Below are 26,880 nucleotides of genomic sequence, written 5' to 3' on the forward strand. Positions count from 1 at the left end.
ACCCAGACACACACAAACACACACTACATCGGAAGAGACGTCGATATCTTACGCTTCAAGGGCCGAACCCCGACATGAAATTTGTGCGTGTAACCCCGACTTACACAAAATTCTCCTATTGACATCCATTCATGATTGACAAAGCCAGGCAGTGTTGCATCTCAGGAGAGGCTCATTTCCATCCTAGGCCCACTGATTTAACGAGTTGGCACTTCTACGGCAATAAAAGAGTTCAGAGTCGTTAACGCCTTCAAAGAAAATGAAACTTTCCACACCTATGAGCTTGTTCAGTGGTTGGATGGATGGTGCTAAATGGTGTTTATTAATTTAGCTTCAGGCCGGTTCAGAGAAAGGCTACAGCTAGCTGAGAGCGAGAGAGAGAAACAGAGGAGGAGAAGGAGTAGGATGAGGAGGAGAAAATGAAACATAACAACAGCACCTCCGGGCACTACAACACCTACCTGCTTGCAGACAAACTAAACCGCATCCCCACATGCTCTTGTTAAAGCCTCCAATATACATGACATCTGAACGTCCCCGAATGGAGATCGAGACCATATCCATTTCCACAAATGACCACTATATCAAGCGTTTGGGAGAATGAGAGTTACAGATGATACATTTTCTGCACTATTTTGTGCAGCACCTGAACAAAGGGGATACGAATATGGATATACCGCCACACGGGCACAAACGCACGCGCACACACACTTCGGGTGTTTAATAAGTGAAGCTACACTTGCGGCGCAACCAGGAGTCGTGGCTTATGGAGTGGACACATGGCGCCCCAGACGTCACTTAGCCAAAGGTCACTGTTGATGGGACACTGTAGCAGCACATAAACAGGTACACTGTTACACACACACAGGCCAAATGCTACCTCGCAGACTATGTTGCATACAATTTTGCCAGGTGACACACAAGAGGACACCAACACGGTACACTTGCATGCACACACACACACAACGCTATTCAATTGTGCAGGTGAGACACTCACTGGCATGCTAATGTGTTGATTGTGCAGTCTGATGAGGTCTGGAAACACCAGTGTTTAAAATATTTAATCGAAATAGCGATTGAGGAGCAAGAATATTGTGTTAGACTGGTGTCAGTCTAGACAGTTTAGTGCAGTTTGTCCATTCTGCCTCAGAGGTTTACTCATTGTCCCCCTGTTGATGTATGTCTGCTGCTTTTAAACAGCTCCCATTGAAGAGGCTTGAGACCTTGTCTCATGCTATGGTAAGCGCCACAGAACAAACTTTACAAGCTTCTGGATAGCTGAAATGTCTGTGACGGTTTTCTCCCGAGGAGACTAAATATGATAAGCGCAACATGAAAGGTAAAGTGAAGGTTAAAAAAAAACATGGTTTTGTTGCTTATTTCAAATGCCCTTCTGAGAACGGTACGCAGGGCGGTGCATATGCACAGTTAATCTGTCTCTTTAATTGAGACTAGGGAAAGGGTTTCCGCCCTGCGACGAGCAGCACTAGAGATGTGAGCAGGAGTGCGTGTGTGTGTGTTTTGCTACACTCTAGACTCCGAGAGTGCTCTGACTGGGCCTTGTTCCATTCTATTACTGTCACACCGGTGGTAGGGGGCCGTGTCCCAGATCACACAACTACTGAAGCAAACCCACCTGCTAGAGACAGCGCTTGAGTGCACACAGCGGCTGTGCAGGTGTGAGATATCGCCGTGTTGGACTGGGGATCTAAGGCAGAACATTTAGCTCTCTTCTAACACTTAAAAAACGAATATGCTCTCCCCTTGCTGGCTAGCAAGCAGATCAACAATGTATGTGTGTGTGTGTGTGTGAGAGAGTGAGAGAGAGTGAGAGTGAGAGCGAGAGAGAAACAGAGAGAGAAAGAGTCAGACTGAACACAGCGACCATCCTTCAAGGGAGCTGCGCTGGAACAAGCAGTGCCAGCTGTGTGTGTGTTATAGTGCTGCTGTCTCTTTGTGCTCTGCTGTCTTACCCTCAGGGGAAACATCAGGGGTCTGGGCTGAGGTGATAAGTGCTGTGGGACACCGCCACACAGTGCCGACATAAACAAACATGCAAACAAAACCGTGCGCGCGCAGACATACACACACACACACACACGTATACACTCATTCCCACACACCCCTGTGCGTAGATGTGCACCAACACACCAACTTATTCAACCTGTTTAGGAGAGTAAGCGGGCGGTTGGTAGAGTAAAGTCATACTTTAATATATATAGCGTTATTATTTTACCCACTGTGAACCACCCGTGGAGCCTGCAGAGGAACCATGACTGTCCACAGACACACAGCAGGACGGACACACGTAAAACGAGAACCATGGCTCAGAAAGTTGCCAATGGTTTGAAACAAAACCAAATACCAACACGCTCTGCAGTGGGGAGAAAATGCTGTGGTTGTAATTTAACAGAACACACTGTCCTCTGTCTCTCTCTCTCTGTGTGTGTGTGTGTGTGTGTGTGTGTGTGTGTGTGTGTGTGTGTGTGTGTGTGTGTGTATAGACTCACCAGTTTCTTCCTCTTGTCCTGTTCTGTGGGAGGCTCCTCATCGTCAGTCAGCTTGGGTTCCTCGAAATGGCTCATCAACATACAGCTAGCAGAGAGAAACACACACACACAGTTACACATGGACAGACAGACCTGTACCAACATATACATGCACCCTACGCACGCACACATACATGCAAGCGCGCCACACACAGACAGACACATGTACAATGCGCCAACACATATGGCCCAACGGGTAGGCCCATGAATCATGCAGCCGTGTGATTGATAATGCAGTAGTGAATGTATCATAGACATGGTGACTGTGATGAAGAGTCTTCGAGGGGAGAGAACCTTAGGGCATGACATCATCTAAAACCCATGATGCACTGCGGCATCACTCTCGTATATCATACACACCAGATACTTGCTGCACACACAAACATTCACACATTCATTCACATACATATTTACACACAAAAGTATTATACAGGTGATTCTCATGAAACCAGTTTCAAACATGTCTATAGCAAATTGAGCAACAAAACCATGATGCATCTGCAAATATCAACTATCATTCTGAGGACTAAGATGTTTAGTTTTTGGCAAAGTGTCATATTTTAAATAAACTTTATCCCGAATCCTTAATTTTCACCCCAAATTGTCATTACCGAAATACATCCGGATTAAATTCTCTGGTCATTTTTTATAAAATGTTAAATTAGAAAAACCCAACATGCATGAATAAAACACAAAATATGTTGTCGTTTGTCCATAAATCACAAAAAAGGTTATAATAGTTGAAGTTTACATTAAACTATAATATTTATTACGTACAAAGTGTCTGTGGACACTTTGTCAAGTTTCTGTAAAAATGGCAATCTAGAGATGTAATAGAACTTCATTTATTTGCTTACTGTATATGAATTCAGAATGAGGTTCTTATTCTCAAACACCCCTTTGACTCCACTTCACCTTCGCATTACCGAAAAGGCTGAAGCTCAAATTGGGTAAAGATGTCAAATACAATTTGATTATAATTGTATAATTACATTTTTAATTAGTGGAGCAACATAAAAAATATATTTGAAATGTATTACTTTTTTGGACTGTTACGGTAATGAGAACTTTGTGGAAATGGTGGTAAAATGCATAATATCTAATCGAAAAACATAATAATTATGAAATAGATAAGTACAGATCTAATCTCAGTGATCCAAGAGGAAATGGAAATGTCATGAAAAATGACAAGATATTTGGGGTCAAATGTCAGTTTTGTGAGAATGACACACACACACACACACACACACACACACACACACACACACACACACACACACACACACACACACACACACACACACACACACACACACACACACACACACACACACACACACACACACACAAATACACACACACACACAAATACACAAGCATGGTGGTGACAAACTACCCAGTAATTCCTCACTATTTGCATCAACTTCTTATTTCCATCAGTGTGTCCGTTTATTGCATTTGCAAACAATAAAAGCAAGAATCTTCCATTTACTAGGATGCCCAGAGCTGATTCCTAACAACTTTCAACAACAGTCAAAATAACTTGAAGTGTGAACTCCGCATGCCAGTTTGCTGTCTGGGCGGGGGTCGGTAGCGCTGGGGCTGCTATCATATGTCTGGGGTAAACACTATTACGCTGTGCACCATTGTTCCCTGTGCCATTTCACGCACCATTAAATCCCCAGATTGGCACAGCCAATGTTATGTTGAACCAGCACACCTCCTCCTTATGGGATTACATTACTTTTTCAAACTTTCTCTTTAGGCTTTTGGGTTCGATGTCTTTCAGATTCCTACCACCGATTCCGATTTCATGTAGGCGCCCTCAGATTCTAACCGTAGACACTGTGGTTCTTGCTTTCTGTTTCTCACATTCACACAGTTTAAAGGATCAGACTAAATCCATTTTTTGCATCACACGCATTTCCATTTCTGTCATCAGTTCTATTGACTGTCGTTGTGGTCATGCTGTGGGCAAGCTATGGTCATAATGTGGTGGTGCTGTGGTCGTGTTGTGGTCGCGTTCAGGTCAGACGTACTCTTTGAGGGTTCCTGTGTCGGAGTCTTCCGTCATCACGTCATGCAGCGCCTCCACACAGATGTTGATGATGCCACAGAACTTCTCCTGGACCACACTAGAACACACAAAAAAATCACATTAAAAAAGGCAAACTGCAACAACACACATTCGCAAACAAACTGCAAAACAACAACAAGAACAAGACTATGAACAACAACCATTTAAGATAACGCTGTTGTTGTTGTTCCAGTGTAACACACAGAACATCTCCACACTGGGACACAATAAGAGACAGTTTCTTCTGGATCATCCACAGTGTCCGGTATCAAACAGTTGGATCAATGGTCCCTTTGAGAATCGTGCGTGTTCCCGCGTGGCTCAGCTGGTAGAGCAGCCAGGGTTGTGGGTTCGATTCCCACGGGGGACAAATATGAAAATGTATGCACTCATATAAGAGGGTCTACTAAAATGTCAATTGTTTCAATTGAAATAATGTTTGTACCCTGTGCTGCTACCATGCTGTGCTGTTGTCTTAGGTGTTTTGTCCTATATTTTTAATCCCCGTCCCCGATGGAGGCCTTTTGCTAGGCCTACATTGTAAATAAGAATTTCTTCTTAACTGACTTGCCCAATTAAATAAAGGTTTTATTCATTGATGTAAATATCGCAATCGCCATCACACTGCCCTATCCCCCATCTGGACAAGAGGAACACCTATGTAAGAATGCTGTTAATTGACTACAGCTCAGCATTCAACACCATAGTACCCTCCAAGCTCATCATCAAACTGGAGGCCCTGTGTCTCAACCCCGCCCTGTGCAATTGGGTCCTGGACTTCCCGACGGGCCGCCCCCAGGTGGTCAAGGTAGGAAACATCTCCACTTCGCTGACCCTCAACACTGGGGCCCCACAAGGGTGCATGCTCAGCCACCTCCTGTACTCCCTGTTCACCCACGCCTCCAACTCAATCATCAAGTTTTCAGGCGACACAACAGTAGTGGGCTTGATTACCAACAACGACGAGACAGCCTACAAGGAGGAGGTGAGGGCACTCGGAGTGTGGTGTCAGGAAAACAACCTCTCACTCAACGTCAACAAAACAAAGGAGATGATCGTGGACTTCAGGAATCAGCAGAGGGAGCACCTCCCTATCCAAATCTACGAGACAGCAGTGGAGAAGGTGGAAAATGTTAAGCTACACATCACAGACAAACTGAAATGTTACACAAACTTTAACAGATGCACAATCGAGAGCATCCTGTAGGGCTGTATCACAGCCTGGTACTGCTCCTGTAGGGCTGTATCACAGCCTGGTACGGCAACTGCACAGCCCTCAACCACAAGGCTCTCCAGAGGGTAGTGAGGTCAGCACAACGCATCACCGGGGGGGCAAACTACCTGCCCTCCATGACACCTACAGCCCCCGATGTCACAGGAAGGCCAAAAAGATCCTCAAGGACAACAACAACCCGAGCCACTGCTACAATCCAGAAGGCGAGGTCAAAAAGGTGCATCAAAGCTGGGACCGAGAGACTGAAAAACAGCTTCTATCTCAAGGCCATCAGACTGCTAAACAGCAATCACTAACTCAGAGAGGCTGCTGCCTACATTGAGACCCAATCACTGGCCACTTTAATAAATGGATCACTAGTCACTTTAAATAATGCCACTTTAATCATGTTTAAATATGCTACATTACTCATATCATATGTATATACTGTATTTTACACCATCTATTGCACCTTGCCTATGCTGCTCGGCCATCGCTCATCCATATATTTATATGTACATATTCTCATTCACCCCTTTAGATTTGTGTGTATTAGGTAGTTGTTGGGAAATTGTTAGATTACTTGTTAGATATTACTGCACTGTCGGAATTAGAAGCACAAGCATTTCGCTACACTAGCATTAACATCTGCTAATCATGTGTATGTGATCAATAACATTTGATTTGTCCCAGAGTCTGTTTGGGCTATTTATTTCTTGACACGCTGACTAATAGAACAGATACACTTTTCTCCTATGGGGGATAGTAGATTGACATAGGCTAGTGATGTTGCTGTTCGTTACTCGTCTTGTTGGCTGAGGGAAAGTAAAATGGACAGTTATTCAAAGTGCACATCGTTTCGTGGATTCATTCGACCATTTAAGAAAAACAAGTGTCACACAAAACTTGAAAAAGCCATACAATCCACATGGGTAAAATCATTGAGGATAACACACAACGTCTGGGACTTTTTTCCATTATGGTCCTCAGAATTTGGTAAGAAGGAACACACAATGTTGCATCCTCGGCTTGGATGTTCTGTTAATGATAATTTAGAGGCGAAAGAAACACACCTATTTAGGCGAGGCGCTGGCTAGCGGAGTAGAACACTTGAAAAATTAAAGGAGAGCAGCACACTCTAGGAGCTCAGATGCAATAATGTAATAACCTAATATCCAACGTTTCGACAGATAAGCTGTCTTGATCAGGGTTAATAATTACCATAATCTAAATGAGATTTCTGTCATTCTGAGCACCTTGGGTGGATGATCTAATCAGCTTACGCACCCAATGCATATGGGTCCGGCAGATTTCGCCAATGTCCGGTAAATTCAAATGTTGCTGATCAAATATCCTGTGCCACATTTTCCGAACGCAAACCCCGATGTGTGGCTTTATGTCACAGAAACGATATTGGCGCCATGTGTGTGCCAAACATGTACAGAGCATTCGGAAAGTATTCAGACCCCTTGACCTTTTCCACATTTTGTTACATTACAGCCTTATTCAAAAATGTATTAAACAAATAAAAATCTCAATCTACACACAAAACCCGATGATGACGAAGCAAAAACAGGTTTAGAAATGTTTGCAAATTTATCAAAAATAAAACTGAAATACTTTATTTACATAAGTATTTAGAAATTGAGCTCAGGTGCATCCTGTTTCCATTGATCATCCTTGAGATGTGTATACAATTTCATTGGAGTCCACCTGTGGTAAATTCAATTGATTGGACATGATTTGGAAAGGCACACATCTGTCTATATAAAGGTCCCACAGTTGACAGTGCATGCCAGAGCAAAAACCAAACCACGAAGTCGAAGCTCCGAGACAGCATTGTGTCGAGGCACAGAACTGGGGAAGGGTGCCAAAAAAATATCTGCAGCATTGAAAGTCCCCAAGAACACAGTGGCCTCCATCATTCTTAAATGGATTTAGTTTGGAACCACCAAGCCTCTTCCTAGAGGTGGCGGCCCTGCCAAACTGAGCAATCAGGGGAGCAGGGCCTTGGTCAGGGAGGTGACCAAAAACCTGATGGGCACTGTGACAGAGCTCCAGAGTTCCTCTGTGGAGATGGGAGAACCTTCCAGAAGGACAACCATCTGTGCAGCACTCCACCAATCTGGCCTTTACGGTAGTGGCCAGACGGAAGCCACTCTTCAGTAAAAAGGCACATGACAGTCAGCTTTGAGTTTGCCAAAAGGCACCTAAAGGACTCTGACCATGAGAAACAAATTTCTCTGGTCTAATGAAAGCAAGATTGAACTCTTTGGCCTGAATGCCAAGCGTCACATCTGGAGGAAACCTGGCACCATCCCTACGGTGAAGCATGGTGGTGGCAGCATCCTGCTATGGGGATGTTTTTCAGCGACAGGGACCAGGAGACTAGTCAGGATCGAGGGAAAGATGAACAGAGAAAAGTACAGAGAGATCCTTGATGAAAACCTGCTCCAGAGTGCTCAGGGCCTCAGACTGGGGCGAAGGTTCCACGCCCAACAGGACAACGATCCTAAACACAGCCAAGACAATGAAGAGCGGTTTCGGGACAAGTCTCTGAATGTCCTTGAGTGGCCCAGCCAAAACCCGGACTTGAATCAGAGCGAACATCTCTGGAGAGATATCTGTGCAGCGATGCTCCCCATCCAACCTGACAGAACTTGAGAGGATCTGCAGAAAAGAATGGGGGAAACTCCCCAAATACAGGTGTGCCAAGCTTATAGCTTGCCAAAGCTGCCAAAGGTTCTTCAACAAAGTACTGAGTAAAGGGTCTGAATACTTATGCAAATGCTATATTTAGGTTTATTTTCAATAAATTTGTAACAATTTCAAAAAAACTGTTTTTCTTTGTCATTATGGGGTATTGTGTGTAGATTGATGAGAAAAAACTAAACAATTTAATCAATTTTAGAATAAGGCTGTAACGTACCAAAATGTAGAAAAAGTCAAGGGGTCTGAATACTTTCCGAATGCACTGTATGTGTGCAAACATGTGAATGTCTACATGGAGAGAAGTAACATCCCCGGGGACATACAGTATCAGTCAAAAGTTTGGACAAACCTACTCATTCAAGGGTTTTTCATAATTTTTTACTATTTTCTACATTGTTGAATAATAGTGAAGACATCAAAACTATGAAATAACACACATGGAATCATGTAGTAACCTAAAATTGTTAGACAAATCAAAATATATTTCATATTTGAGATTCTTCAAAGTAGACAGACACCCTTTGCCTTGATGACAGCTTTGCACACTCTAGACATTCTCTCAACCAGCTTCACGTGGTGGCAGGTAGCCTAGTGGTTAGAGCGTTGGATTAGTAACCGAAAAGTTGCAAGATCGAATCCCCGAGCTGACAAGGCAAAAATCTGTCGTTCTGCCCCTGAACAAGGCAGTTTAACCCACTGTTCCTAGGCCGACATTGAAAATAAGAATTTGTTCTTAACTGACTTGCCTAGTTAAATAAAGTTAAAAAAAAGAGGAATACTTTTCCAACAGTCTTGAAGGACTTCCCACATATGCTGAGCCCTTGCTGGCTGCATTTCCTTCACTCTGCAGTCCAACTCATCCCAAAACATCTCAATTGGGTTGAGGTCGGGTGATTGTGGAGGCCAGGTCATCTGATGCAGCACTCCATCACTCTCCTTCTTGGTCAAATAGCCCTTACACAGCCTGGAGGTTGGTTTTGGGTCATTGTCATGTTGAAAAACAAATGATAGTCCCACTAAGCGCATACCAGATGGGATGGCGTATCACTGCAGAATGATGTGGTAGCCATGCTGGTTAAGTGTTCCTTGAATTCTAAATAAACCATTGACAGTGTCACCAGCAAAGCACCCCCACACAATCACTCCTCCTCCTCCATGCTTCACGGTAGGAACCACACATACGGAGATCATCCATTCACCTATTCTGCGTCTCACAAAGACATGACGGTTGGAGCCCAAAATCTCAAATTTGGACTCATCAGACCAAAGGACAGATATCCACCCATCTAATGTCCATTGCTTGTGTTTCTTGGCGCAAGCTTGTCTCTTCTTCTTATTGGTGCCCTTTAGTAGTGCTGTAACACTAAAATAACACATCCTAGATCTGAATGAATGAAATATTCTTATTAAATACTTTTTTCTTTACATAGTTGAATGTGCTGACAACAAAATCACACAAAAATGATCAATGGAAATCAAATTTATCAACCCATGGAGGTCTGGATTTGGAGTCACACTCAAAATTAAAGTGGAAAACCACACTATAGGCTGATCCAACTTTGATGTAATGTCCTTAAAACAAGTCAAAATGAGGCTCAGTAGTGTGTGTGGCCTCCACGTGCCTGTATGACCTCCCTACAACACCTGGGCATGCTCCTGATGAGGTGGCGGATGGTCTCCTGAGGGATCTCCTCCCAGACCTGGACTAAAGCATCCGCCAACTCCTGGACAGTCTGTGGTGCAACGTGGCGTTGGTGGATGGAGCGAGACATGATGTCCCAGATGTGCTCAATTGGATTCAGGTCTGGGGAACGGGCAGGCCAGTCCATAGCATCAATGCCTTCCTCTTGCAGGAACTGCTGACACACTCCAGCCACATGAGGTCTAGCATTGTCTTGCATTAGGAGGAACCCAGGGCCAACCGCACCAGCATATGGTCTCACAAGGGGTCTGAGGATCTCATCTCGGTACCTAATGGCAGTCAGGCTACCTCTGGCGAGCACATGGAGGGCTGTGCGGCCCCCCAAAGAAATGCCACCCCACACCATGACTGACCCACCGCCAAACCGGTCATGCTGGAAGATGTTGCAGGCAGCAGAACGTTCTCCACGGCGTCTCCAGACTCTGTCACATGTGCTCATGTGCTCAGTGTGAACCTGCTTTCATCTGTGAAGAGCACAGGGCGCCAGTGGCGAATTTGCCAATCTTGGTGTTCTCTGGCAAATGCCAAACGTCCTGCACGGTGTTGGGCTATAAGCACAACCCACACCTGTGGACGTCGGGCCCTCATACCACCCTCATGGAGTCTGTTTCTGACCGTTTGAGCAGACACATGCACATTTGTGGCCTGCTGGAGGTCATTTTGCAGGGCTCTGGCAGTGCTCCACCTGCTCCTCCTTGCACAAAGGCGGAGGTAGCGGTCCTGCTGCTGGGTTATTGCCCTCCTACGGCCTCCTCCACGTCTCCTGATGTACTGGCCTGTCTCCTGGTAGCACCTCCATGCTCTGGACACTACGCTGACACACAGCAAACCTTCTTGCCACAGCTCGCATTGATGTGCCATCCTGGATGAGCTGCACTACCTGAGCCACTTGTGTGGGTTGTAGACTCCGTCTCATGCTACCACTAGAGTGAAAGCACCGCCAGCATTCAAAAGTGACCAAAACATCAGCCAGGAAGCATAGGAACTGAGAAGTGGTCTGTGGTCACCACCTGCAGAACCACTCCTTTATTGGGGGTGTCTTGCTAATTGCCTATAATTTCCACCTTTTGTCTAATCCATTTGCACAACAGAATGTGAAATTTATTGTCAATCAGTGTTGCTTCCTAAGTGGACAGTTTGATTTCACAGAAGTGTGATTGACTTGGAGTTACATTGTGTTGTTTAAGTGTTCCCTTTATTTTTTTGAGCAGTGTATATTTGGTTACTACTGTACATGTTTCCATATGTGTTATTTCATAGTTTATGTCTTCACTATTATTCGACAATGTAGAAAATAGTAAAAAATACAGAAAAACCCTTGATTAAGTAGGTGTGTCCAACATTTTGACTGGTACTTTATGACAGACAACCCTGGAGCAGAGGATCAAAGAACATATTTAACATCACGTTGGACCTTAACTTCCACTACAACACACATTGCTCCCCTCGTGTGTCGCGTCTATGTTCACCCTCACCTATTCACTTTCTCGCTCATATAATTTCTAGCCACATATTCCACTTTTCTCTTTCCCGCTCGCCCTCCCTCTTGGTCTTTCTACTTGCTTTGTTTCTCTGTCTGGCTTTCAGTGTCAGTCTGTCTCTGTTGGTTTCACTCATCTACCACTCACCTACGTTTGTTTCCAAGAACCCAATACTTGGCAGTCATAAAAACACATAGGCCTATTGTGAAATTGCAGTACTTCCTCCCTCTACGAACTAACGAAGCTAATACCTGAAAGGGAATGAAGAGAACATCTCTCTAAGATTCAAAACCTGCTCTAGTCTACACACCATTGGATTGGAAAATATTATCTAAGGTTCAAATGCTAATAGCACGATCTGAGAAAGCAAAATCCCTCACAAAAGTTGAGTACCCCTAACATTCTAAACACTTCTCAATCAACTTTCCAGTGCTGTGTATGAAAGGGATAATAACGTAATAATAAATGAATAATAAGCTATCAGCGGTCTAAATGGGGGCTATAATAATAAAATGCCATTTAGCAGACACTTTTATCCAAAGCGACTTACAGTCACGCATGCATACATTTTACGTGTGGGTAGTCCCAGGAATCGAACCCACTATCCTGGCATTGCAAGCGCCATGCTATACCAAGTGAGCTACAGATGACCACAAAGCTGGGTGTGAGTAGCAAAGGCCAAGCTTGTATTTCAGACATTGATTTGGAGAGACAGGAAAGTCGATTCCATTCTAGTGACAGGGATTTAAGTTTGGCTGGAGAGAGCAGATGGGACGGAGAGAGGTAAAGTGACTTCATTGATTATCCATGTGTAGTAATCTGTGGAGTGTATGTGTTGATAGATATTGGATTGGGAAGGAGCTGGGCAAAACCATTTATTTGGGATTTGATGATACTTTAACGTATGCCTTTTCATGAGGCACAATGATGGTACCTCGACATCTGCTGAAGTACGTGTAAAAAAAGAAAAAGTAGGGTGTAAAATTCTTGCTAAACTAGCCCACTGGTAGTGCTTTATTTGACAGTCATGTTTCAGTGATAACATCATGTTATTACTGTATGTTAGGTGGTAACCATGGTTACTATCTTGGAGGGGAGAGAGACCGGGGAGACATGAAGTGAGGGAGGGAAAAGACAGTGAGCAAGAAAGAGAGGGTGAAAGAAGATCTGGATAAGAAAATTCTGCCAATAAGACAAGCAAAGAATGCATATTAGAAAGTAGGGAATGTGGGCAGTGATTGAAAATGAGAGGACAGAGAGACACATTTTTCTCTAATGTGGTGAAAACCCGATGGGGAAGACAAGGTCCAGCCACCATTTGATAGCTCAGCTCAGTGCATCAAAGATATAATCTATCAGTGCTCGACTTTGGCAGGAGCTCATCGGAGCGGAGTGCCGGCACCTAAAATCATCTGCTGCTTAAGCTCCTTTTGCTCCTGCACCTAAATATAAACCGTACCGGCACCCAAATTGAGTACCGGCACCTATTTCAGACCAAGTCGAGCACTACAATCTATTAAACATCTGATGACACATTCACCAGAGTTCGTTACATGTTGGACCTTCAAGCCGTTTCAGTTTTCTGCATGTCATCCTCCATGTTTTATTTATTCATAGGTTCCAACAGTTCATATAGGCTGAATTATTGAGGGCACGCATCTGTGAGTATATGTAGCTGGCTGGTTCCAGTTCAACCTCAAGCCCCATTCCCTAGCAAGCTAGCTAACTAAGTTACTAGCTAGCCTTCTCACAAGTTATTTGCTAGCTAACTAGCTTACTATCTAACTAACGTTAACTAAGTAGCTTCCTAACCGACTAACAAATATTAGCTAACTAACGAATTAGCTAACTAAATAACAGATCTGAAAGGACTATGCTGTCAAAACTACACTTCCTTCAGAAAGCTGAAGATACAGAATTTCAGCTACTTTAATGTTTCCCATTGAACACCCAATGCCTAGGGGAAAAAAACATTCATAGATTCATTATTTGAGACTTTCTTTGAAAGGGTGAGAACAGAGTGGGTTGGTCATACCAATGGAAGGAAACGAGAGGGGAAAATAACTTGAGAAAAAGAGGGCAGTGGAGCTTCAAACTCAGCGTCAAACTTGTGAGTGGATGGATAGTCGAGACAAAGGTTTTTATAACTAACCCATGATAGACCACAGCCTGTCGTTTCTAATGGGAGCAAATTAATCCTAGCGGGCAGTACAAGCAAGGAGGTGGGCAGAGCCAAGCGATGCTATTGGCGCATTCTAGTATGTATTAGCATATTTTCGTTAGGGAATGCCTACTCTAAAGCGCACATGTGCAATAACTCAATTCGACCCTTGAACTCCTAAAGAACACAATTTTTTTTTAAACATTGGCAAAGGGTAAAGTCAAGAGATCCAAGGTAGAGATCAAATGATTCATTGATGAGAAAATAAACAGGCAAAATACATCTCGCTCCATCTTCTCCCACTACCGGCCACTAGGCTTCCTCTCATCACCATATTTGGTGGTGGGTGGAAATGCCAACCGGAAAATGTATACATCCGGTGAAACATCTGGCTCATTGTTCGATTTGTGATCGAGCCGGCCCGGAGTCAAAGTCAGCCAATAAGCTTAATTTTGTAGAATGAGTAGCTTTTTCATACTCTTGACAAAATGTCTGTCAATAGCTGCCAATTGTCAGTTGTACATATGCTGTCGTTTTGCCATAGCCATAGTTTGCCATAATAATGTACAGCTACCCCTTTGGTACAACATTTCTACCCTCAAGTCTAAACATGCATTGCTGTTTACATATTAACATTGAAATTATAGCTTAAAGGGGCGGCAGCGTAGCCTAGTGGTTAGAGCATTGGACTAGTAACCGAAAGGTTGCAAGATCGAATCCCCGAGCTGACAAGGTACAAATCTGTCGTTCTGCCCCTGAACAAGGCAGTTAATCCACTGTTCCTAGGCCGTCATTGAAAATAAGAATTTGTTCTTAACTGAATTGCCTAGTAAAATAAAGGTAAAACATTTTTATTTTTTAAATGGCTAAGAGAAAACAATCATATTGAAAGCCTCAAACTGCAAATCTTAAAAACGGACAATAGACTAAAGAAAAACTGTTCTGATGCCACCTCACATAACAGTCTGAACAAGGTGCATTAAAAGTAGAGCCAAACAATTATACAAATGACATTTAGACACTTTTGGAGGACTACATCTTACGCCAACAGACAAACTTGTCTCGGATACTTTCCTATGTCCAGTCATGCGTTTAATAACATTTTAAAACTTTAATAACCTTGCTGTGTAACACACACTATTGGACACCCCTACCCTTAATCTCCTGATATTAGTGTCAGGCTTGGCTGTCATGGCAACCGATTGAAGTAGGCGCCCGGCGTCATATTAAAGATCCCTTATCACAAGTGAGGCTGTGTCAGTTCGAATTCCGTTCTGCTCGACACCTCGTTCGTGATTATTTACCAATGGGTGTCACCCCACCTCCATTCCAGAGGAGATAAAAACATGGACGTGTCAGGGAAGCCAAAGAGTGTCCTCGAGGAGCAAGGAAAGACACATTCTTACTGTATGTAGCTAGTTGCAATGCTTCATGGTGCTAGGGTCAGGCAGGGGATTTTTCTCTCTCCATTAATACTTTAACAGTGTCATACGCATATCCATCTATGACGTATATCAGTGTCGTTCGAAGAAACTTGCGGTTTTGTACATTTCCAGTTCTGTGGTGGAATTTGGGTTGATTTGATTGAACTCGGCCTGTATTTTTGATGTATTCTGTGACTTGAGGACGTTCCCAGCTGGGAAACTTCCATCTCCCTCTTGAGATCTCAAACAAACAAAAGCAACAGTACAAATGCCACAATTGAGTAACTTCTTTAAGAACTGATTCTCTCTTAAAGCTGTTTGACCACATTGAATCGGCAAAGCAGTAACTCATTCACTTTAGTTTGATTGTAATGCTATACAATCCTTGTAGTCCCACACATATGTCTGGAAGATTGGCATGCCAATTTACCAGGTCAAACAAAATACAAATGACCATGGACCAGGGCACTCTTCCATGAAACTGACCACGCAATTTATGCATGCTAAGTAGAGGATATAATAACCTAAAAGCTAGGATTCCAAAACGTGTACTTTACTTATTTAAAGACTTGCAAAAGTCCTTTTAAACTTGATAATCCTATGACCAAAAAACAGGAGGACCGAAAGTCCAATAAGCTATCCTCTGCTGATAAGGAATAAAAAGCTACATTTCCTTCAATGGCTTTAGAGACTAACACAAACCCATCGATAAAAAAATAAAAATAATAAATAAATAAAAAAGGTTGTTTAACAGTGAAAGAAATAGTGATGGATGGACTGAATAAATAAGCATTTCACTGTTGGTCTACAGCACACCTGTTGTTTACGAAGCATGTGACGAATAAAAATGGATTTCGATTCATTTTTTGTTGAATAGTTTATGGTGAGCTAAATGCTCACTTTTAAAAGAAAATGAAGGGGGGACTGAAGTGGTACCCTACTCAGACCAACACCTCTCTAGCCTCTTCAAACCAGAACACTGATTTACATTCAGCGACAGAAAATAAACTAGTCATCCAACATCATTATCATAAGATAGGACAAGAGACGGCTGCAAAATTAAACAAATCATTGAAATGTAAGTGGCAAGGAACAGTTAGTGAGTGGAATAACTGCATGTTAAAGGAGACGGAGTAGTTATCTGAAGCCACCGTGTTATCAGATATTTACATTACATTACTGGCAAAGCAGAAGCTGTTATTCCCATCTGACACACACGACAGTGAATTTACACAAAACATTATTTTTTATATCTCCATTTATTTATGGATTGCCCTGACTAAGTCGCTGTGGATAAAAGCATCTGCCAAATAAGGCTTTCCCAAACTTAGCCACTGTAGTAGTTGGAATTCGGTTCAATCGCAGTGGATCGAATCATGTGAATCAAAAGAATCATTTGTGAATAGCGAACAGGCGGCTAATTTTAGGAAAAAAGACGTTGTTTTGGATTACGTGGTCGCAAAACTCGTTTTGAAGATACTTCAAGTTGGGCATTCAATTTATGAGATATTGCAACTCAATAGATGCTAGTCAACCTGCAAAGTAAACACGACTAAGGTAAGCAAAACATGACTAAACTACGAAAGAAGAAACTTTGTGCGCGTTCCTCAGCTGTCTAAAAATATTTGTATGGTAGTTGTAGATGTTGTTAAATGTAGAATTCAAGCTGAATAGGAGCTGAAGCAGTTCATTATTAAGAATAGGTCTGATTACTTTAGCAGAGTGATATATATTTCAGCTAGGTCATCAATTGTAAAATAATAATAAAATAAAAAATAAAAATAAAAAAAAATGCAGGATATGCCTCTGCAAAATGAAAAATGAAAAACGGTGGTCCCTGTAACTCATTTCAAAACCATTATACCAAAAGTCTAACATCTTTTGGTATGGCTGATAGGTGTATTTGCTTGCTCGCCACAAAAAAAAATGAAATCCATTAAACAGTAAATCAACTGTGTATGGCCTAGTACTCTGTCACCGTACGATTCGATTGAGGCGACGTCTACAAAATTCCTCAAACTAAAGCATTTCAGCTGTGTGACTGTGTGAAATAGGGTGATAGTTTGGAGATGCAACACAGCCAGCAAAGGCTGTCATATCCAATTGCTGACGCAACGCAACGGAGGGGGTGTACAAAAGAACTCCCACTTGCCTACAGTACGATTGTCACATCAAAACAAAAGAAAACTCAGCCCTCAGAATCTGGATAAGGAATTTACCACCATACAACACAATACTTAGAAAGGAGAAGTTCATTCGGAATCCTTTGAAAATCTTTCCAAAAAAGTTCAATAATATGTTTTACCTCCCACTCGGCTATCTGCCACGGTATAATCATTTCAGTGCTTGTAATTCAGTGCTCATTCTTTCTGGCTCACATAAAAGACAAGAAAATAGAATATCAAATGAAATATTTATCGACCAACAGTTGTAAACAAATATTTGTGGTCTTAGTAAGTCCTGAGACTTATACACAAAGCTCCTGCTCCAGCTGTTAGGTTTGACATTATGGTTATATCCTATGACAACCACCCACCATCAATACTGTAGCACAATTAGTTTGTTGACATTTTGAGTCAAGTTGATCAATGTCTCGACAAAGCAGTAACAGATTTTGCTTTCAGGATGAGGACAGTCCTGAATTGACCCTGGCAATGTTTGCACTCTGTGTGGCGTCAGAGAGAGGTGTGTGACCCTTTTAGATTATGTTTTTTGATCCAGCCCAGACTGTCCTACTTACATCCTATCGACCAGCTGTACTCCAATGGTCATCCTCTCTCTCTCTCTCTCACACACACACACACACACACACACATACTAACATTTCATATTTTAAATGGTATTTTACAAAATATTCCATCCCAAGAAAAAAACACCTTTCTCCCAGAAGTGTTATTCTAAAGCTTATAAAGCATATGTCACCATTTGATTAGAGCTTTGATCGGCATGACATTCAAGCCTGATGCTACCTGATCCTGATGAGCCATACATTAATAAAGACATTTTATGAGCCCAAGCCCAAAAAAGCCCAAATTATTGTGCTGGTATCCAATACATAGCCTATAATATACAGTGCATTTGGAAAGTATTCAGGCCCCTTCCCTTTTCCCACATTTTGTTACGTTACAGACTCCAAAATGACCCCCAAAAAGTTGCAAATGCATTAAAAAAATATCTTACTTACATAAGTATTCAGACCCTTTGTTATGAGACTCGAAATTGAGCTCAGGTGAATCCTGTTTCCATTGACCATCCTTGAGATGTTTCTACAACTTGATTGGAGTCCACATGTGGTAAATTCAAATTGGTTGGACATGATTTGAAAAGGCACACGTCTATATAAAAAGGTCCCACAGCTGACAGTGCATGTCAGAGCAAAACCCAAGCCATGAGGTCGAAGGAATTGTCCGTAGAGCTCAGAGACAGGATTGTGTCAAGGCGCAGATCTTGGGAAGGGTACCAAAACATTTCTGCAGCATTGAAAGGATAAGCGCCTTGGTCTGGGAGGTGACCAAGAATCCGATAGTCACTCTGACAGAGCTCTAGAGTTCCTCTGTAGAGATGGGAGAACCTTCCAGAAGGACAACCATCTCTGCAGGACTCCACCAATCAGGCCTTTATGGTAGTAGTCAGACGGAAGCCACTAATCAGTAAAAGGCACATGATCGCCCGCTTGGAGTTAAAAATGCACCTAAAGAACTCCATGACCTTGAGAAACAAGATTCTCTGGTCTGATGAAACCAAGATTGAACTATTTGCCCTGAATGCCAAGCGTCACGTCTGGAGGAAACCTGGCACCATCTATACGGTGAAGCATGTGCCAGCAGCATACCACCCTGCGTCCTACTGCTGGCATGCTTCTGAAGCTAAGCAGGGTTGGCCCTGGTCAGTCCCTGGATGGGAGACCTGATGCTGCTGGAAGTGGTATTGCAGGGCCTGTAGGAGGCACCCTTTCCTCTGGTCCCCCCCAAAATATCCCAATGCCCCAGGGTAGCGATTGGGGACATTGCCCTCTGTAGGGTGCTGTCTTTCAGATGGGAGGTTAAACGGATGTCCTGACTCTGTGGTCAGTAAAGATCCCATTGCACTTATTGTAAGAGTAGTGGTGTTAACCCCGGTGTCCTGGCTAAATTCCCAATCTGGCCTTCATACCATCATGGCCACCTAATCATCCCGTTTATAAATTGGCTGATTCATCTCCTCTCCCCTGTAACTATTCCCCAGGTTGTTGCTGTAAATGAGAATATGTTCTCAGTCAACTTACCTGGTAAAATCATGGCAGCATCATGCTGTGGGGATGTTTTTCAGCGGTAGAGACTGGGAGACTAGTCAGGATCAAGGGAAAGATGAATGGAGCAAAGCACAGAGAGAGAGATCCTCGATGAAAACCTGGTTCACCATCCAAAAGGACAACGACCCTAAGCACGAGTGGCTTCGGGACAATTTAATCCATTTCAGAATAAGGCAGTAACAAAATGTGGAAAAAGGCAAGGAGACTGAACGCACTGTATAGGCTACCGCACATGACAGAAAAACATAAAAGCAAATAGATGTAGTAGCTCTTGGGTAAACAAATTAAACTAGCTCCAGTGGACTGTACTGCATTGTGTTCGGGGGCGGCAGGTAGCCTAGTGGTTAGAGCGTTGGACTTGTAACCGAAATGTTGCAAGATCGAATCCCTGACAAGATCGAATCCCTGACAAGGTAAAAATCTGTCGTTCTGCCCCTGAACAAGACAGTTAACCTACTGTCCCTAGGCCGTCAATGAAAATAAGAATTTGATCTTAACTGACTTGCCTAGTTAAATAAAAAAAATATGGACTGGAATAACACATTCAAACCATAACGCGTGGAGGGAACATGCAATCCTGGTGCAGGACATAAGGCCTACAAATTACCAAGGGGCTAAAATATAATAGGGCCTATTTTACATTTTTATCATTAGTAGGCTGACGCATATATACCTTTCAATCTTTACCAAGATTGAATATTTATGGTCTGAACAAATAACTGCCATAGCCTAAAGCCATCACGAGTTCGCTCTTCTTTCAAACTCCCCTTGAGTTTTACTGGCTGCTGTACTTAACATTCAGCAAACAAGAGCTTGCCTCCCTCTTCCAACAGTATATTCGTATAAGAAATACAAAAACAAAATGTCTAGCAAGCTATTCTAGTCTTTCCTGGGACTTAGAAGTTAGAAGCGTATGCATAAACCATCATTCATTATCTAAATATAAGGCTAATACTGCATTGAATGTTTTACCCGAAAGAAGTAGGACATCATATATATATATATATATATATATATATATATATATATATATATATATATATATATATATATATATATATATATATATATCAATCTTGAACAGGATTATCGATTTTGGATTACATTTGAATGGAATTGATGGAGAGAGAGAATAGGGATGGGCTTTTGACCTTTTTTGACTGTTCGAGTACTTGCATGATTCGACTGAACAAAAAAAAAACATTAAAAAAAAGCTATTTTTTAGAACAAGAGCAGTACTGGAAAGAAATTATCCATATGCCAACAGTGAGCAACAATAACACATTTATAACCATTACAGATAAATCCTAATAGCTAAATTGCCTCATATAGTCAATAAAAAAACAAGTGCAATTTAAGATGAATTTATTGAAACTGTAATATCAAGTGGTTATATTATATCGTGGCACCCAATCTTCAAAAAGGAAGTAACCTCATCAATGGGGCGCTTGCTCATTGGCAATTTTAGCATGTAAATCTTGGTGGGACAAACTTTAAAAAAATACTATGCATGCCAGCAAAGCCACTACACAAAACTAAACAATACATTAATTGCACTATAACGGTGACAAACGGTGCCTACAAACTGTTAGGGCCTACATAAAGCTGTCCCAACAGCAGAGTCCCAACACCTTACCACTGCTACACCTGGCTATCAGCGGAGCCTTGTCTGGCAGCGAAACAGTTAATTCAGCCTCATTTACTGCCTTTAAAAAAACATAAATGCTATGACTGACATGTTAAACAAATGTGGTTTCTACTGGGAATTGAGATGTACAAACTATGGCATAAGGGAACGCCGAACAGATAAGAGGCAATCCGTAATTTCGATTAAGACATTGAGCGAGCTAGGACGGACATTGTCAATATAACTATTTGTTCAGCACTTTTGAAATGTACAGTGACAGAATTCAGAATATGTTCCGTTCTTACAGTATTCTCCCTGTACACCAAGTCAGAACCGTAGGATAAATAACGGGGGCATATAAGCAGACAATGAAAGCTCTTACAATATTCAATGACATGTCTCTAAAACAGGCTATAGGCTAATTAAGAGGGGAAAAGGGAACAAATTAATAGCGTGAGGCACATGGGCTACTAACAGCTTACTACACAACATACACTTAGTAAAGTTATTACTTTCTTAGCTACAGTATACATATCTCCCTGGCATATTACATAATTTATGCAGCAGCATACAATACATTTTTGGACCTACGTTGTTGTGCTGTGCTCACTTCCTCCCAAACCACTCATTGTTGAATCTGCGATTCCCAACTTGTTTAATGTTTATGTCCAATGTCCGATGAGCACTGATAGGTTTTATCTATAATTTCTCTTCATTACTTCTCTTCATACGACAAGGATTGAAAAGGACTTGCCAGTAGATTGTCAACTTGATTCATGATGACTGCTAGCTAATATTTTGAAAGTATGATGTTGACATGATCAGACCAATCAAAGCTACTGTACATATAACGTGATTTTACATTTTATTTCTGGCCAATGACCCTGAGAGCTTTCTTGGATGGGCACTTCTAATATCAGCGGCCAAAGGGATAGAATTTTCGAGGTCTTCCCTTACACTTCGCAGTGACATACACAACCGTTCAAAAGTTTGTGGTCACTTACAAATGTCCTTGTTTTTGAAAGAAAATCAAATTTTTTGTCCATTAAAATAACATCAAATTGATCAGAAATACAGTGTAGACATTGTTAATGACTATTGTAGGTGGAAATAGAAGATTTATTTTATGTAATATCTACATAGGCGTATAGAGGCCCATTATCAGCAACCATCACTCCTGTGTTCCAATGGCATGTTGTGTTATCTAATCCAAGTTTATAATTTTAAAAGGCTAATTGATCATTAGAAAACCCTTTTGCAATTATGTTAGCACAGCTGAAAACTGTTGTCCTGATTAAATAAGCAATAAAACTGTCCTTCTTTAGACAAGTTGAGTATCTGGAGCATCAGCATTTGTGGGTTTGATTACAGGCTCAAAATGGCCAGAAACAAATAACTTTCTTCTGACACTCGTCAGTCTCTTCTTGTTCTGAGAAACGAAGGCTATTCCATGCAAGAAATTGCCAAGAAAATGAAGATCTCGTACAACGCTGTGTACTACTCCCTTCACAGAACAGCGCAAACTGGCTCTAACCAGAATAGAAAGAGTGGGAGGCCCAGGTGCACAACTGAGCAAGAGGACTATATTGAGTTTATTATGCCTGTCCTTGGAATTTTCTAAATGGATTAACTATTCTACATTGAATATTTCATGTGGATGAGTTATGGCTAGGACATCTGTCTGGTGAGTAGGCCAAGGCTTAATGATTCTGATGAAAATACGCTCTGCCTTCATCAAACTAACGTTGTTGCATAGTTTCAGTGTGGAACCTGTCTTTGTTGAGGGGGTAAATGCCACTAGCAGTTTGCAAAGTAGGGTCGTCACTTACGTTAGTTATCACAGCCACAAATTCATAAACCCTGCCTGTTTCTACAATTTTGCTTCATAAAATCAGATTTTAAACTTAACCACATTGCTTACCTTTTTTTTTATTGAATTAATTTTGGGCAACAGATATATACAACAAAATGCACAATGTGGACCCAGAGGATATAACTTGAAAGTATTCATTAAAACGCTTATCTCCAAAGTGGTCCTCGATGGTAAAAATAACTAACACATTTAGATTAAAAGACAAAATGACAAACAACCATAAATACATTCATTACATTGACATCCTAAAAAGTGGAACTATTCACTGCACTTCTCCCTAACCTTAAAAATCAACCATATTAATTTCACATTAAAACAATCTATTAATCGCACATCATACCGATCCTTCAAATAAATACACCTGACCAGCAGTAGGGGGCACAAGGAGCAATGGAGTGGTTTCCCTTAGACAACCTTGTCCGAATGAAAAACTTTGCCTGCTTTTTAAAGCTATTTTTACTTTTTATTTGCTTGATCTCCAAGGGATGGCTATTCCATAGACAAATGCCTGTATGGAAAAACGTGCTCCTCGCAGTACTGTTTACTCTTATGCCTCACCCTAAACTTAAATTTAGACAAAAAAAGCACATGTTTACTTTCATAAATTTTTACAATACAGCCAATGTTGACTTAGTGGCTGTGGTAATTAGTGACAACCGCAAAGTAGCCTAAGCAAAAATTACATAATTATTCCAAAACTGCAACTCATTGTCGGAACACATATTTTCCTACTTCAGTTAACAAGTCCATTATGAATTTGAGATAAAACTCAATTTGGCAAGGAATGTAGCTTGTGTATCCCATCAGAGACGTTTTTATAGGCATTTATTTCTGTTGGTGCACACAGCACGCGTGTGTAGAGGGAGCTGTCAGAACGCAATTGAGTGAGTGAGTGAGTGAGACATTAAGGGAGCAGAACTGTGTGATGCTTGGCTTGGTTTCTTTTTTGTTGTGTCCCGCTATTACACATGTACAAGAGAGAGTGCTCACGTGCGCACTGATTTAAAGCAGCTATATTCAAGTAATAGGCTGTTTTTAAAACTCTGAGCTGCAATAAAAAAAAATACATCTTTACAATAACTGTTTTTGTCAAAAGAAAAAAAGATACCGTGAGACGATACATGCATTGTGAACTGTGCTCCATGCTGAGATGTGCTGTCTGTGATTGATCATGCAGATAGCAGTGAGAGGGCCATAGAGAAGCCAGATTTAGACAAAGAATATAAATGAACCGTTAACATCATGCTGTTCATAAAAATAATTTGCCAGTTTCTTGCAGTTATTTTGTCTCTGCGTACAGTTTGAAGTTGCTAACTGGTAGATACCATAGCATGCTAGTAGATACCATAGACTTCCAGACATTGCACTAACACTAGTTAGCATTGGCTAGGGAAACTACTTCTAACTTTCTTCATGCTGGATGCAGAGACAAAAATTGTATCTATGACTCAGTGGAAAAAGATGAAGGCTTCATTGCAAAAATCCTAGGGTATCACTTTAAACAACTAAAACCAGATATAAAGTATGTAGAAAAGATAATGGAGCTACAGTTGAAGTCGGAAGTTTACATACACCTTAGCCAAATACATTTAAACTCAGTTTTCACAATTCCTGACATTTAATCCTAGTAAAAAATTCCCTGTCATAGGTCAGTTAGGATCACCACTTTATTTTAAGAATGTGAAATGTCAGAATAATAGTAGAGAGAATGATTTATTTCAGCTTTTATTTCTTTCATCACATTCCCAGTGGGTCAGACGTTTACATACACGCAATTAGTATTTGGCAGAATTGCCTTTAATTTGTTTAACTTGGGTCAAAAGTTTTGGGTAGCCTTCCACAAGCTTCCCACAATAAGTTGGGTGAATTTTGGCCCATTCCTCCTGACAGAGCTGGTGTAACTGAGTCAGGTTTGTAGGCCTCCTGGCTAGCACACGCTTTTCAGTTCTGCCCACAAATGTTCTATAGGGTTGAAGTCAGGGCTTTGTGATGGCCACTCCAATACCTTGACTTTGGTATCCTTAAGCCATTTTGCCACAACTTTGGAAGTATGCTTGGGGTCATTGTCCATTTGGAAGACCCATTTGCGACCAAGCTTTAACTTCCTGACTGATGTCTTGAGATGTTGCTTCAATATAGCCACATCATTTTCTTTCCTCATGATGCCAACTATTTTGTTAAGTGCACCAGTCCCATCCTGCAGCAAAGCACCCCCACAACATGATGCTGCCACCCCCATGCTTCACGGTTGGGATGGTTTTCTTCAGCTTGCAAGCATCCCCCTTTTTCCTCCAAACATAGCAATGGTCATTATAGCCAAACAGTTCTATTTTTGTTTCATCAGACCAGAGGACATTTCTCCAAAAGTAAGATCTTTGTCCCTATGTGCAGTTGCAAACCGTAGTCTGTCTTCTATTATGGCGGTTTTGGAGCAGTGGCTTCTTCCTTGCTGAACGGCCTTTCAGGTTATGTCGATATAGGACTGGTTTTACTGTGGATATAGATGCTTTTGTACCCGTTTCCTCCAGCATCTTCACATGGTCGTTTGCTGTTGTTCTGGGATTGAATTGCACTTTTCGCACCAAAGTACGTTCATCTCTAGGAGACAGAACGTGTCTCGTTCCTGAGCGGTATGACGGCTGCGTGGTCCCATGGTGTTTATACTTGCGTACTATTGTTTGTACAGATGAACGTGGTACCTTCAGGCGTTTGGAAATTGCTCCCAAGGATGAACCAGACTTGTGGAGGTCTACAATTGCTTTTCTTTCAAGAGGTCTTGGCTGATTTCTTTTGATTTTCCCATGATGTCAAGCAAAGAGGCACTGAATTTGAAGGTAGGCCTTGAAATGCATCCACAGGTACACCTCCAATTGACTCAAATTATGTTAATTAGCCTATCAGAAGCTTCTAAAGCCATGACATCATTTTCTGGAATTTTCCAAGCTGTTTATTAAAGGCACAGTCAACTTAGTGTATGTAAACTTCTGACCCACTGGAATTGTGATATAGTGAATTATAAGTGAAATAATCTGTCTGTAAACAATTGTTGGAAAAAATTAGTTTTAATGACTCCAACCTAAGTGTAAGTAAACTTCCGATTTCAACTGTATATATTTTTTATATTAAGATCATCTTTGAAAACTAACAATCACCAAAATAAAAAAACTAGACAGTCAGGGAAAATCAAAAATACCTAAATTGTCATACCATTGATCTTGTAAAAATTTGGGTCAGAGAACGGTCATTGGCTACGCCCACATCCCCAGTCCACCTGGTCATGCTGCTGATCCAGTTTCTGCTTTCCTGCCTGCGGCTATGGAACCCTGACCTGTTCACTGGATGTGCTACCTTGTCCCGGACCTGCTGTTTCGACCGTCTCTCTTTTGCTCTATTAATCTCTCCGGCTACCGCGCCGCCGGTCTCTACCTCTGAATGCACGGCTATGAAAAGCATACTGACATTTACTCCTGATGTGCTGACCTGTTACAACCTCTATACCACAGTGATTATTATTCAACCATGTTGGTCAACTATGAACGATCTTGTATTAATGGGCATGCACTCTTATAATCTCCAACCGGCACAGCCAGAAAAGGACTGGCCACCGCTCGGAGCCTGGTTACTCTCTAGGTTTCTTCGTAGGTTCCTGACTTTAGGGATTTTTTTCTAGCCACTGTTCTTCTACATCTGCATTGCTTGCTCTTCAGGTTTTTAGGCTGGGTATCTATATATGCACTTCGTAACAACTTCTGATGTAAAAAGGGCTTAAT

General features: G+C 41.8%; 1 protein-coding gene across 2 annotated transcripts in view; it reads right to left on the reverse strand.

The window, feature by feature from the left end:
* ipo11 (importin 11) overlaps positions 1-26,880 on the reverse strand; it is a 239,237-nt gene that overhangs the window by 40,695 nt on the left and 171,662 nt on the right. For both annotated transcript variants that reach the window (XM_038988255.1, XM_038988263.1), the window contains 2 exons: positions 4,589-4,684; positions 2,511-2,595 (listed from right to left, as the gene is read on the reverse strand). In XM_038988255.1, coding sequence (XP_038844183.1) covers positions 2,511-2,595; positions 4,589-4,684 — 181 coding nt within the window. Of the gene's footprint in view, positions 1-2,510; positions 2,596-4,588; positions 4,685-26,880 lie in introns of those variants that run through there.

Source organism: Salvelinus namaycush, chromosome 1 (assembly GCF_016432855.1).
Source record: "Salvelinus namaycush isolate Seneca chromosome 1, SaNama_1.0, whole genome shotgun sequence".
Taxonomy (NCBI): domain Eukaryota; kingdom Metazoa; phylum Chordata; class Actinopteri; order Salmoniformes; family Salmonidae; genus Salvelinus; species Salvelinus namaycush.